The 15,105-nt window shown below is 37.4% G+C and overlaps 1 protein-coding gene across 1 annotated transcript; it reads left to right on the forward strand.

Annotated features, from left to right (window-relative positions):
* Positions 1–9,629: 9,629 nt before the first annotated feature.
* LOC114541010 lies at positions 9,630–12,417 on the forward strand. The gene is made up of 2 exons (XM_028561000.1): positions 9,630–11,851; positions 12,329–12,417. The coding sequence occupies exon 1, from the start codon at positions 9,879–9,881 to the stop codon at positions 10,962–10,964; it is 1,086 nt and encodes a 361-aa protein (XP_028416801.1). The 5' UTR covers positions 9,630–9,878; the 3' UTR covers positions 10,965–11,851; positions 12,329–12,417.
* Positions 12,418–15,105: the final 2,688 nt, after the last annotated feature.

Raw genomic sequence — 15,105 nt, forward strand, 5'->3', positions numbered from 1 at the left:
AAAGCTTGGGGGCCAACAAGTAAAAAAATAGAGTTGGGATATCACCAATATGTACATTAGAGTTAATTCACATTTTACCCAATAGACTTATTCTTATGTCAAATACCTACCTATGTTTCATGCTTAGTGGGGTTGAAAACAATGTTCAAAAAACATGTGAATATAATAATTATTTGACTCTGGCATGCTGAAATAAGTAATATGGAAATCAGGTCATTCTGTAAAAAAGAATGGTTGGGCTAGTATATTTAATAATTGTGTATTGTTTTAATTTATAGCTTGTGTCTTGAGTTTGCAAGATTTGTTCTTTTCTGACATTTGTTCTTTTCAAGCTGTTTGAGGTATGTGTTGCTTAAACTGCCATGTTTCCCAATAAGAGAAACAGTATGTTGTCATGCTTGAAAGTGTTATAAAAAAAGTGTTTTAGTGAATAAAAAACGATATGGCTGTCAGCAATAGTGGCTAATGCATATGCTTTCTTAGTTCTGAAGAGAAAGTATGCAAAACTGTAGTTAGGTTAATCAAATTCAATGTTTACGCTAAATTTGAAAGTAAATAATATGAACTTACTGTGTTCATGAGAATAAGAAAGATCTGCATTCGCCCAAAATTGGGAATTGAAGGTCGACCAATCAGGCAGTACAAAATATTATGCACCCTCCCCAATTATTGCCTCTGGTTTCCTACCTGAAGGCAAACAAAAAGGTAGCTACTATCAGTGGTGGATCAAGCGGTGTGCAAAATAAATCACAAAGCTTAATTTTAAATTCAAAACACCTTAATAACAATGCTATTGGTTTTAAAAATAATATTTTTACATTAAAATCTGCCAATGTGATTCCAATTTTAAGCTGTAGTAATTTATTCTGCACACCCCTAGATCTGCCATTGGCTACCACATTCAAAATTACTTTATATAAATTACTTAGATATACAAAATACATGACTATATTACAATGGCTACAATTATAATTTTGGTAGGAATTCATATAAGCTAAAATTACAAAAGGTCAAGACAAATATTTTTATCACCAATAACATGTGATTAAACAATATGGTCTGATCCAAACATGCGTGAGAGTTAAGAAAAGTGCGTGAAACATTAGCCAAAGTTGAGTGATTTTGCAAGCTTTTCCTAACTCAAGCAACATTTCCAAGTGTTTGGATCAGCCCATCCAAACACAGGAAACCATTAAGTAATTATTTTATAAAAAAACAACAACAAAGTAGTGCTCCAAGTTTGATTTCCATAAGTGAATTTCCGTGTTTGGATGGCCTGATCCAAATTGGGCTTCGATTAATCAAAACACACATTATATACCCACATTATTTTGTAAAAATAATTCTTTACTGATAATTCAATATCATCAGACATATAATGTGGAGCATCGCATGCTTTTGCTAGACAGTGATACCATTATTTGTTACATCTACACAATGATCATAGAATTCTGTTGTGTTTTAAACAATTCTAAGTAATTTTAAACAATTCTAAGTAATGTCTTGCATCAACAGCATGATGTTTTAGTGCAGGTGCTTTGGGCACCTTTTGCAGTCAAAGATTTACACAATACATACATTACCCATTATTACAAGTACACCATTATTATCATTACATCATTACATTTAATTTTTATCATTGCATTAATTATTAATTATTATTAAATTATTGAAGTAGTGCATTATAAAAGTACCGGTAAATCATAAAAAACTGTCCAGAGTTTAAGAAATTACATTGAATGTTTATAAATAACTAGAATTCCCTCCTGTTTATATATGAACTAGTCTAGGACTTATTTTTTATTTCTAATCAAACTTATATTTTTAATATATATGTCAGACATTCAAAACTAAAACTAAGAAAATATACTATGTTCATTCTTCTATTAATTATTCATTATTTGTTTTTAGGGGTTTTTCAATGTTGTTCTTCATTTCTAATGTTTGGTGTCCGTGTTTCTTGTGTTGGTCGCTGGTCTCTTGGTATGTCAACATCATCTAGTGCCTGGGGTATACCTGGAACCAGAAGCAAAGGTATAATTATATTAAGTCATGCCAGATTTGTTGAGGGGGGGGGGGGGTTCTGTGGAAGGCATGGCCCCCCTTGTTCTCTTATGCCAGTCTGAAAGTAGGGCTAAGCTCCTTAATAATTTAATGACAGGTATGCATAATAGTTGTTGATATATCCAGTGTTAAACCATGTTTTCTTCAAGTTTTGTTTTGAAAGTTGTTACGAGTGGCAAAATCTGAACTTCCTGCTTTTAATAGATTTGAAATCTTTTGTCCCAGTATTGGCTGGTATAAGGCCTAAGTGACACTTTTATCATAAAATGTTGAATTTTGCTAGTCTCACGTAATAGAATCATAGACGCGTTCTGTATTTTTTGTCAGATAAATTGCGTATCAATTGCCAATCGCGTTATTTTGAATGAGACGAAAACCGCTACAGAAAAACAAAATAATTAGTTCTAAAGGAATAGATTTACCTGGGAATAAGTTGGCTCGTTTCGGATCACGATGTACTTGTTGACGATCAGGCATCATATAAAATATTGATGGTAGCCTCTAAAACACACACCAACAAAAAATACGGGTTCTACTAAACACTACCCGTCGGATAAGACTGCCCGGGAAAATAAATGCTGCCCTGGACTTCCAGTTAATAAATCCAACTTTTCGTACTTTTCGTATCACCCCTCGGAAAATTTAGTCGAATTTTAAATTATTTTAAATATTTTTAATAACCCCTCGGAAAATTTATATTTCGGTTTAGCCCTCCGAATTTTCGTCAATATTTACTCTCTACCCCTCAGAAATTCTAAAATTTTCACCCCCTCGGAAAATCTCGTCAACGGGGGGTGTGGATATTAAATGGAATGGCCCCGATAAGAAGACTGCCCGGGAAAATAAATGCTGCCCTGGACTTCCAGTTAATAAATCATAAAATATTATTAATGCTAGGGTTAGTAATAATGTTTATTCGTTTTACGAAGGCAAGGAAACTATAAAATAGCAATTATTGATTCAGTTTATTCTATGAAGTTGGGTATGAATTATAGTATAGCTTAGTGGTATGGACTAAACTGTATTGACTTCCACTTTTTCCGGTCTTGGCTTCCACTTTAATTATTATCTATGCTTTGAACTAGCAGGACAGGATCAACCTTTGGCAGGCTTGTGACATTTTTTCAATGCGGGCAGATAAATGCACGAATGACAAAAATACGCAATTCTTACTGTACTGAGGGAGCTGCGTGGATTAAGTGTTCGCTGTTTAGGGCATTGAATAATTGCTGTTTATACTTTCATCGCTTTCTGTGGCAATTTCTCGCCTTCGTAAAACGAATAAACATTATTCCAACCCTGGCATTAACAGTTTTTAACGATTTACTAACCGGAAGTGCCGGGCAGCATTTATTTTCCCGGGCAGTCAACTCAGGCAGTGTTGAGTAGGACCGAAAAATACTAGTGAGTCGTGGTAAACCAAAATGGCGAACACTGATGTCTGAAACTAATGCTATTAATTATGCATAAATTAGTAAATAAATTAGGTCAATGACTCATCTTTTCCAAGCCTGGTTTCCATATAGCACCGACATGCCGCCGACTCGAGTCTGCGCGACTTCCAAGCATATGGAAACACGTCGTCGGCGACATCTGCGACTAATAGGGAGTTTACGATCTAGCTCGATGATGCTAGTCAATTATTTTTGCAAGAAATTAGCTACCGGAAATTGACAAACGTTTCAATTGGGCTATAAGATGTTTCATATAAACTGTCAAAACGTTACCGCTATGTCATGAAAATGCCTCATTTGAAGGCGTCGTAAGAATGACAACGCTGTCATGGGACCAGAAATTATGCATACCATGATGCATACCTATTGTTTCTCGCGTGTGGAGTTTCTTTGTTTGCAAGCGCGTCGTCGAGCTGGCTGCGTCGTGAATCGTCGTGAAACTCCGTAATTTGTAGTCGCCGACTCGAGTCGGGACGGGTTCGACTTTTTTAATGGGTGGGGACTACTCACTGACTTGCCGCAGTGAATTTTCGATATGGAAACACCAATCTAATATCCATCATAATTTAGTTTTTAACTATTTCCATTATCTTTTGTATGGTATTTAAAATTCACTCCATCCAACAGGTGTTACAGCACTGGGAGACAGCCGTCAAGTTGATTCTGGCCAGAGAAGCTTTGATAACGAAATTAGAAGATTTCGAGAGACTGTCTTCGGACCCAAACCATTTCTTCGAGAGAGGCACGTTTATAAATCAGTGTCCAGTTGTATAGCAGTCAGTTAACTCTAGACTTTAGTTTAAAAGTGGACCAATGACAGTGATATTTGGAATTGTGTACCATTTCACTGCGAAACCAATAGTTAAAAATGTATTTCGAAGGAATTTACCAACAGTCATATTATGTAGTTAGTGAATATACATTTGTTTTAGTCAGTCGTAAAAAGAGTTATGTGATATTGTGGTACGTCGGAGTTACCTTCAGCTGAGAAATAGGCTGAGGCATTATCATGCGTGTATCTGAATATAATAGGTGTCACACACGTTATAAAGTTGTATATTTGAGCACTTTTATTCCAACGTCCACACATTACAACTTACACTGTTATGTGAATTAATACAATGTAATCCTCTTATATCCCCAGGAAGCCATGGTTCGGCCAGTTCTCGGATCAAAGAGGCGAAAACTAAAAAGCAATTACATCATGTAAGTTGGAACATCGCTTGTTTTACTTATTTAGCTAACAATTTTGTGTAAATCTAGATGATTTTACTTGTTAGCGAAAAGTAATTTGTTTAAGAAAACTCCAGTGTCTCTGAAACAAAAAAATCTCAGAAATTTATTATTTAAAAAGAATGTATGTTTCAATCATGTTATTACTGCGTTATTCAAAAGAAACTCTTTCTTTTTCTTGGCAGAAATTGGACAAAATTGAAGTTCGAATAAAGAAAATCGTTGTTACGATTTATGAGACGTTTTCCGATGTTGTCACGTTCCAGGTAAGAGAAATAGCGACTGGAAGAACTTCGTTCGACCTGTTTCTCTAACAGCCAGGGGCATGTTGTATCAAGCCCGTTTAGCTTAAACGGATACAACCGGCTCCAGTACTGTATGCAAAATCCCCAATACACGGTGTGCTGTCCAGTTAGGAACTCATAATAGCTCACAAGAATTAAATGCTTTCAATCGTGGTAACCCCACCTATGGCTGGGTAGCACGTGTACCTTTCCCCACACCCCTCCAGGAAATAGTTGGTTGTTCTGAATTCATTCCATTGCTTATCCTTCTTTCTCGTAGGGTCGTTCTTACCTTGAGAAAATGTCGAGTGATCGTACAGAAATGTTGTATTGGCTTCAACAAGAACGGCGAGAGACCGCTCTCGATATGGCGATGAGAACTGTGGAATTTAGAATGTTGGAGATACCTACGACTGTAAATAACGTTGTGTGAATGTGTCATTGTTTTTAATTTATTGTAAATGCTCAGGGCCTGTCGCGAGTGTCCGAAATTCTCCACACAGGAATACACAATAATTATGTTGTTTTATAAATCTTATTAAAAGTCATGTTTGATTGCGAAAGTACGTCAAAGATGACTATTGTTGCATCGTCATAGCCATAGGTCAACTCACTTCGATAATATAGTAAACCTGGGGCCGGTTGTTCAAAGGTGGGTTAACGCTAACCCTGGGTTAAAGTTTAACCTGCTGTTTTAGTTTGTGTATTTCTGCATGTCTGTTTATTTCAAACTTCAGTGAAGTAAACTCCTATGGATCCAGACAAAATCTCTGAAGAAATAATTCCAAATTTACCAACAAGCTGTCAGGAATTTACTTTGAATTTTTGGTTAACCTAGGGTTACGCTAACCCAGCTTTGAACAACCGGTTCCTGAAGCATTTTAAGTAACTTTAGGAGTCGAGGGGCCCCGCAGACTAGGGATATAGTTATTGACAACTATATTTGTGATCGACAGTATGTGTTCACTAATCGATCTAATCAGGTAATCATACCCAAAACAAACAAAGTTCCGTTTTACCCCAACGGCGTGACCCCTGCAATTTCAGCCACGTACAACGTATTGCATTGAACTGCAACGAAATACGGAAATCATCGCTTCCATTTTGAAAAGGATATTCCTTCCTTCCTCTCAAGGCGGCCTTATAAGCGCGCGCTGTTAATTATGTAAGGGCAGCCCACGCTGAGAGGCCTAAGACAAAATGTTGAGATTTCAAAAATTGTCCCTGATTTTGTCCCTGATCACTGTCCCTGATACAAATATTTTGAGATCAGTATTGCAGCCATTTTGAATTAAGAATTAGAAATATTTTGTAGTTTTGTACTAAAAACATTTTGTGGCATATACGTCCTCCCTATTATCTGCTATTATATAGCTCAGTGGGCTCACTGGGCGGGCTTAACTTCCACTTTAAACCAGTGCTTTAAACAAGTAATTGGAAGTAGATGAAAATTGAAAACAGTGATGAAAAAGTACCCTGGTTTAAAAAATGCCTACTCTAGGTCAAAGTCGCCTTAAATCGCTTTAAAGTCCGGTATAAAACTAACTAAAATCGCCGTACATCAGAAAAAAAAGTTAGGTTGTGTGGATAATTTCATCATCATGTCAAGAAATTTATATGTGGCAACAGTAGAACCTCCCACGACACCTCCCACTTTCCTCCCACTCTGACTCAGTGGAAACTCCTAAACAATCAAACAAATTTATACACAAGGTCAGGTAACTCAGATGATGGTCAGTTGTGGTCAGTTGTCAGATGCAGTATTAACCAGGCGTTTAGCTTCGAAGGTTTGTCGTCGCGTTGTTCTGTGTGTGGTTCGTACCTTCGTGGTAACGTGTCTCATATCACATTGATTACAGTCAATTGATATAAGTCGTGCCAGATGGACGAAAATATAATATTTGACAAGGTAAGGTATACGAAATTGAAAGAACTATTGCTAGGTGCTCAGAACCAAGGATTGTTTGACCGTTTTGACAGATTGAATTTCAGGTTGTATCACTTGTATATATTAAATGTTTGTAATCAACCTAAAAATTGCTACAAGTAAGAAGCTTCACTATTACCGACGTACAAATTTAACCGCACGACACAGCGGGGGTGTTGAGGAAAACCGTTTCACAGTTCAGAAAAACCGCTTGACAGTTCAGAGAGAGTGAAAAACCGCCCGAGAAAAAATATGATTTGAATTTTGAAATATGAATCTTTGCAGATTTTTGTGCTTTCATTGAGTTGTGTTTGTCTTGAACTAAAATTCACAGGGCAGTTGGGTTTAAGTCAATATCAAAATATATAGAAAACATTGAGTCCTTTAATTGTGCCATCCATACCAGGGGAAGAGTTAGAGTTTTCTAGTTAATTGAGTTTTCCACAAGTTTTAACTGGTTTATATTCTGTGACCAAAATTTTTGATAAAAATTATATACCACTGCAGATATATCATGTATGTCATTATGACATTCAACTCAGGTATTTTCCTCTTGTTCACTTCATTTACCAGCCTCTAGATGACCCAGTACTGTTCACCATCCCACGTGCACCAGCATTGGAGGACATGGTGTCATGTATCCCTGAAGCCCTGGATAATTTAATTCCGATATTTTATGAAGGTGAAGAAAAAAATTTTTTTAGAGAAATATGGAATGAGGACCTTGTCAGTAAAAATGTTCTAATAGTGCAAATTAATTTTCAATTGAAGCAATGCATACTAAAACCACTTTAACTGTTTTAAAACAACAATTTAGCTGAAATTTCACAGTGGAATACAAAAATAAGGAGAAAACTAAAGGTTTTGCAAGAAAATGCAGCTCATGCAGCAACTTTGCAGACCCCACTGAAAGACCCCATGAAAGACCCAATGTGGGGTTGTGGTTTGGGTAACCGTGTCATGGATCCTGACCAAACTGTTTCTATGGGTTCTTCATGGAGTGTTGATAAATTTGGCTGTAATGCATTGCCAGGCAAAAAGGAGAAAGAACCTAAAAATGGTCTCAATAACACAGGTAAGCGTGGTAAGGTAATATCAATAAAATATGCATGCACAAATTGACATAAACAACTACAACAGCAAGAATGGAATGACTGAATATTGACAGCTCCAGGACATTGTGATTTATCACTGCACTATCTCAAATGCATTGCACATTTAAAAAAAAATGGTGAAATGAATTGTTCATATGAAATGAAAACTATCATATGCTACAGAATATTCAAATTTCAGCTATAAAAACAATCAGACCTGGTCCAACCAACTGATTGGTGCATTATAGCAAAATGTACCTATGCTAATAGGTGTTTGCCACCAAAGACAAATAAGACAAAACTTTTTTGAGGTTTTTTATTTATCAATCATACACTCTTGGTGTCTCTCCTCGCCCACTCTAATCTAAATGTTCTTCACTTATCATAGCCTTCCTGTACAAACCTCCTATTCCCGAAGTGGAGGAGCTCAGGCAGTGTTCTGCTTCTAGTATTCCTGTCATGGAAAACTACCCTCAAGACAGCAACCCCCCAACAAGTTTCATGGGCTCTTTACAATGGAGCGCTGACGGGCTTGGATGCAATGCATTGCAAGACACTATGGAGGAAGAACAACAAAATTTTCTCAAAGAGAAAGGTAAGCTTGAAAATGGACATACTCTTGCTTTTTCTGTCCACAGTTTGGTCACTGTCTCTCCCTACCCACTCTAATCTAAATGTTCTTCACTCATGATAGACATCCGGCACAACGTTTCTCCCATTCCCAAAGTTGAAGAGACCATGCAGTGTTGTGCTTTTAGCATTCCTGTCATGGTACCCAGCCGTCAAGACAGCATCACACCAACTTTTTTGGGCTATTCTTCAGTGAGTGTTGATGTGTCTGGCTACAATGCATTTACAGACACTATGGAGGAAGATGAACAAAATATGCATGTTCTCAAAGATCCTCCCATTCCCAGGGTGGAAGAGACTATGCAACCGTACTTTCAAAACAGCAATCCCCAAAACATTTTTAGGGGTTCCTCTTCATGGAGTACTGATTTTGTTTGCTACAATGTATTGCACAAAACTGTGGGTAAAGAACCACAAAATAAGAGTCTTCTCAAAGAGAAAAGCAAGCTTGAAAATGAAAATAAGAAAGGTATTTATATTACCATAAAGAGCATGTTATAAAAATTAAAGTCTGTTATATAAAATACAACAAATTTATATGCATGCATATATTATAAGAATATTATTATGACATATTTATTTTGGATGCCTTTTTATAATAATAGGCTCTCAAAGGAAGAAATCCATGCAGAGTGGTCACACAGATTTCAAAATGTTTCCGAAATTAAAAGTAAAAATAACACAGGTACATAAAAATGAGCAAATAGACCTAAAGATAACTGATACTGCGATTTCCAGTTGAGCCATAGGCAGCCCAAAATTGGTGGTTTTTTAGACTAAACAACGTTCTGGCGTTTATAACTCCGGCGTGGTGCGCGCGTGCCAGTCTTCAATATAAAGCTTTTACTTTAGCTTGCGTCGTAGATTTGGTGAATCTTAATTAAACCGACTAATGTCAAAAAGGAAAACCGAACAGACAGCAATATTTAAGTTTAACTAAGTATATATTACCATTTGCAAGCGACCGTTCGGCGCAAACGTTTTCACGCGTTTTCTTACGTTTCAAACGTGCACGTTAGGCAAACCAAACATACATGCTGAAACGTATAAACTAATTAGTTTAGACTGTGAGTTGACATTGTTTGACATGTCACGCCCACATGTCCAACAAACGTAAGCGCGCACATTTCTAAATATACTTGCATGTGTTAGTTCTATATTTCCACACATAATCTTCTGTAGCTTTTACATTATGCATGTCAATAAATTTGGTAGATCATACAGCCTTGGTAAATCACTTGATAGTGATTTAAGGCGTCTAATTATTGATGAATGCCTTAAGTCTGGTGGAGATGCAACTGTTGGTTACTTGCCCGTCACTTACGTAGAAATAGCTAGTCGATTCAGTATCTCTGCAAATACAGTTTCCAAAATATGGAAGAATTTTTGCTACCAAGGACGAAAGGTTGATCCATCACCAAAAGGCGGAGATCATTCAAGCAAATTTTCTGAAGGGGATCTCGAACTTCTTGAGGTTCTTAAGCGAGCTCATGGCACAATTCAGCTGAATGAATTATATGCTATACTTGAGGAATTTGGTGATTGTGGTGAAGTTTCGTTGTCATCGATTTCACGAGCAATAAAATCCAGACTTCTGTCCGGAAAACGATATACTCGGAAGCGTATTACCAGCGTAGCCTTTGAGCGCTTTACTGATGAAAATATGATTTATACTCAGCTTTTCATCAACTACCTATCTTCAAAAGATCCGAGAAGGATTAAGTTCTTTGATGAGGCGGGGGTTAAGACGCCGTGCATCGGTACACGTTTATACGGAAATGCGCCGTCCGGGGAACGCTGCGTGGAAATTGTTCGAAAAACAGAATCTCCAAATTTTACTTTAAATTTACTGATTTCAGTCAATGGCCCTGAATATTACAACATTCTGGATGGCCCAACTGACACTGTAAGGTTCTGGGATTTCTTCTGGGAGGCTTCTCAAGCAGCACATGAGATAACTCGACGTCCTGCTCTCGAAGTAGGGGATATCGTTGTGATGGACAATTTAGCTGTCCACCACTACGAAGGCGGCCAAATTCTCGAAGAAGTTTTAGCTGAGATGGGTATCGAGCTATTGTTCACCCCAACATATTCTCCCGATCTTAACCCTATTGAGCTTTGTTTCAATAAAATAAAAACAGAACTTAACGGACGGTTTTCAGCCGACGTTCATCGTAATCTAAAATTAGCTGTTGCAGAAGCGGTCGAAAGAATATCAGCGTTGGATACGAGGAGGTTTTATCGTCATACAGCTTATCTTTTTCCTTTCGTTGGGTGATGCTTACAAACAGTAATACATTGAAACATTTCACACAAAATACTTGTAACATTTAAGTTTCGTATTTTCGTACATTGATATAACAGAATGATTCAGCAATATCATTGCTTTGGTAAAGTTGAATATATCTGTAAAGTTTGACATTGTGTTAATTGTAAATATTACATTTGACCTCACAAAACTTTGATAACTGCATTTAAAATGGTATTTGAGGATTTTGGGGTAGGGTTTTTTTAAGAAATCGTTAGTGGGTGGGCATGAACAAATTGTATTAACTATAAATTGTACTGAAATTGTTAATTGAAAAATAGGGGAGTTTGTAGGGGTCTGGGGGAACACCCGCAGATAATTTCCTGTATTTTTTAGTCTCCGACTTGATTTCCTGCATTTTCGGCGATACTTACTGTTGCACCATCTCGGCGGAGTGAGGTTTGTTGGGGAAGGAGCTTTCGCCCGCCAGTTAAAAAGGCCCTGTTTTCGGGGAAAAACAGTGTCATATAATCAATTTATCGGCACGGCATGGCTAAAATGGGTACTCGTGCTTATTTCATCCATGCCCCACCTTTGTATTGGTAGTCTGAAAACTAATAAAATAAGGTACGGGTGCCAATTTTTGCCGTGCCGTGCCAATAAATTGAATGTAGTGTAAACAGGGCTATGTCAGTTTTCCGCCGCGGGATAAAGGTCACGCGTGGCACGCAACTGACAGTTAAGTAATAAACCTGACTGTCAGCAATAATTGTCGTTATATTTATTACAAACATGATGATATAATTGATAACAAAATAACGTTTTCTCAAACTTATGGTTCGAACTTGAAGAGTACACAGTCACAGGTTGCTATAAACAAAATGATCTTGCAAAGCAAATCAAACCTCTCAAACTCGGTAAGTTTTGAAGACAATTACAGTAATAATATGCCGAGAATAAAAGTATAGCAATTATCTATAAAGTATGAAAGTATCAAAGATATTTAGCCTATTCTAAATCTATAGCTAGCACTCTCAAAAATATAATACGAACTAAATATATATTGTTGATCAATGGATCAATGCATGAGTGCAATACAAACGAAAATCGAAATATAAATTCATCAACCGATGGCTTGGATGACCCTCATGAAATGTAAACAAAATTAAAACAAAATGAAAATAATTTACAAACTTTATACTGGTTAGCTATCTGTTCAAGTTTATATCTAGCCTTCAGTAATACATTTACCCGGTATATTTAGTTAGAATAATATGAAAACTTCTACTTATAGTTGCTTCTAAAACTAAATACTATGATAGAACAGTGTCTATGATATAACACAACATACATGATTGAAAAGCTTTCTTACTTGAGACATTTGTCATTTCCAGACGAGAGAAACATTAAATGTAATGCTGCATCCCTGGTCTCTGACTCTGTCGATGTCAGAACTTCTGATGCACTAGGACGTGAAATAGTGTTGGGCGCAGCAGTGGTTTCGGATAAACTTGCAGCAGTACCAGTGTTTCCAGATGAAATTGCAGGATCACTGCTCGCATAAATTACACGACAGGAATCAGATGGATGAAACACTGGCTGTTGAACTGTTGGCGTGTATGGATAGAAATATGGGTTCATATTCCCGTAAGAATAATTTGGAAAATCTTGAAATGTATAACTTGGCGCAGTGTTGTTTAATTGATAAGGTGTCGGAATGGGTTCGGGACAAGCATTTGCTACAGTTGTAAAGAGAGATCGCTGCTCCTGCTGAACTAAAGACTCCTGTTGAACTGAAGAGTCTAATAAGCTTTGTTTCAATACCATGTTGAGCTGCTCTGCTTCTTCTTGAACATTTGATGGCGCGCAACGATGAACAGAACTTGAATGCGAGCTGGACGTAGCTTGGTCGCTGGGATTAGGAAATGAAATCCCTTTTTCTTGCAAAAGAGCTTTGGCCGGATTTGTTCTTTTCAGCGCCCTGGTTCTTTTGGTTTTGACTTGCGACATGCTTGAATTGGCATTGTACTCGTCTCCTGAAACATCTTCTCGTTCTAAGGCGACCTCTAAAATATCCGAAAGTTTGTGCTTTGCAGGTATTCTGCCTTCGAAGTGTTCTTTACAGTGTTTCTCGAGAATATAGACGTGTTTACGCAAAAGTGCCCATTTCTTTATTCCCCCGTCAATATACTGGTTTCCGCTCTCTTTCATAAGGGCCTTTTCAATTTTATTTGACAAACTTTCAGACAGTTTATTCGCTTGTTCTTCCTTTAGACTTAGGTCTTTCTCGAGTTTAGCAATTTCGTCTTTGACTTTTTTTATCGAATTACGAGCCCCGCGAGAGTCTATTTCACCAGGGTGCAATTTTTCTTCACCACAAGCAAAAATAGATAAGCATTTTTCATAGTCACAATGACGTGCAGTATGCCCTAAACGCATGTGACAATTTCGGCATAAGTTACCTTCGGTTGGATTTGATTTAACTCGTAATATTTTCCTTTGCACCTCCTGTTCGTTGCTCTCGAGTTTGTAAAGTTCAGACCTTTTTGCGGCTATGCGATCTTTAACTTTTTTCACATACCTTTGAAAAGGTGTTTCAGCAACAACAGACTGAGCTTCGTCGGAAGAATCGGAAGAATACATTGTTTGTTCTTTTTGGTCGTGCTCAAATAATCTTTTCCTTGCATCGCGAGATACAGCAGGCCGTTTCTCTTGAGGTTTCTCCAGTGGTTTGGTTTCTTTCATCCCCAACGGCGTCCAGGCGTCATCAACACGCAAACACAATCGGACCGTTTCGTAGTCTCCCTGAAGCACTGACTTACATGAACGAACAGCATCCTGTACATCATTTTCTCCAGTAATGGTAACAAATGTACCCTCATCGTCACGATATTGGATTCTCAAGGACTTTGGATCCCGTCCATCTCGATAATAGCTGCCCACCGTGTCCCAAACAATTTCAGACAGCATCGCTAAATCCAAATCTTTCAGACTATTAGATGAGATTGAACTCGTTTTACAACGATCGTAATCACGACCATATATAATTTTTACTTGTACTGACATTTGATTCTGTAAAATCGCAAACGCCTCAATACGAATGTTATGTCTGAAATCTTGCTGGAATGACGCCCTTACGTTTGTTGGACATGTGGGCGTGACATGTCAAACAATGTCAACTCACAGTCTAAACTAATTAGTTTATACGTTTCAGCATGTATGTTTGGTCCGCCTAACGTGCACGTTTGAAACGTAAGAAAACGCGTGAAAACGTTTGCGCCGAACGGTCGCTTGCAAATGGTAATATCTACTGCTGACTAGGGTCACAGGCACTATAACATTGAAATACACCCTGCCTTCGATCTGATGTTGCCTGTTTATGCTGCATTTATATATAGTGGTGTTACGAGAATTTGAACGTAAGACAAAAGAAACCATCCCAAACTGCGGTGAAATTGCTCGGCGTTTTATTCACTCCAGAAAAACTCCAAAATGGGATTACATTCAAATCACCAAGGTCAACTAACCAACCCCTGGATGCTGCAAGGGTGGAAATAATGTTCGGTAAGTAATAATGTTCACAGGGAGCCCAAGCAGTCACTATATGTTATTTTTTACTTGGGCTACTGTGGTAGATAAATTGTTGCAAACTTAGACTATGTAAAGACATTGAAAATAATCTAAGTCCTGTAATAAAATTATCTGTGCACCATATAGTCAAGGTAATGTTGTATTTGGTCAAAATTCAGGGAAGCAATGTGTGCCCATGAGTTTGTGTGCTTTAATATACAAGTTAAGTGAGACATGAGTAATAAGCCCAACTGAAAGTATTAACATTAAAAATGAATTGTATTCAGTTCTGTCAAGATTATCGGTTCAATCTTACTTGTTGCTTAATGAACTACCAAGGATGGTGAATATTTTGAACATTGATTATCAGCTTGAGTTCAGGAAAGTTACACTGGTAGTCTGCATGTGGCAAACATAATTGAAACAATCCATACATTTTGTCCCTTATTGGTGTGATACAAACTTTGCTTGAATTTGAAGTGTGTATAATTCCACTCGAAATTAAGACCCTTTCAACCTCTAGAATTTATTTGCATCGAGTGAAGGGCCAAAAATCATAATTGATATACCCTAACCTATTCCCGGCATTACCATCATATAC

This window comes from Dendronephthya gigantea, unplaced genomic scaffold (genome assembly GCF_004324835.1).
Source record: "Dendronephthya gigantea isolate DGI-Jeju-01 unplaced genomic scaffold, DenGig_1.0 000260F, whole genome shotgun sequence".
Lineage (NCBI taxonomy): Eukaryota > Metazoa > Cnidaria > Anthozoa > Malacalcyonacea > Nephtheidae > Dendronephthya > Dendronephthya gigantea.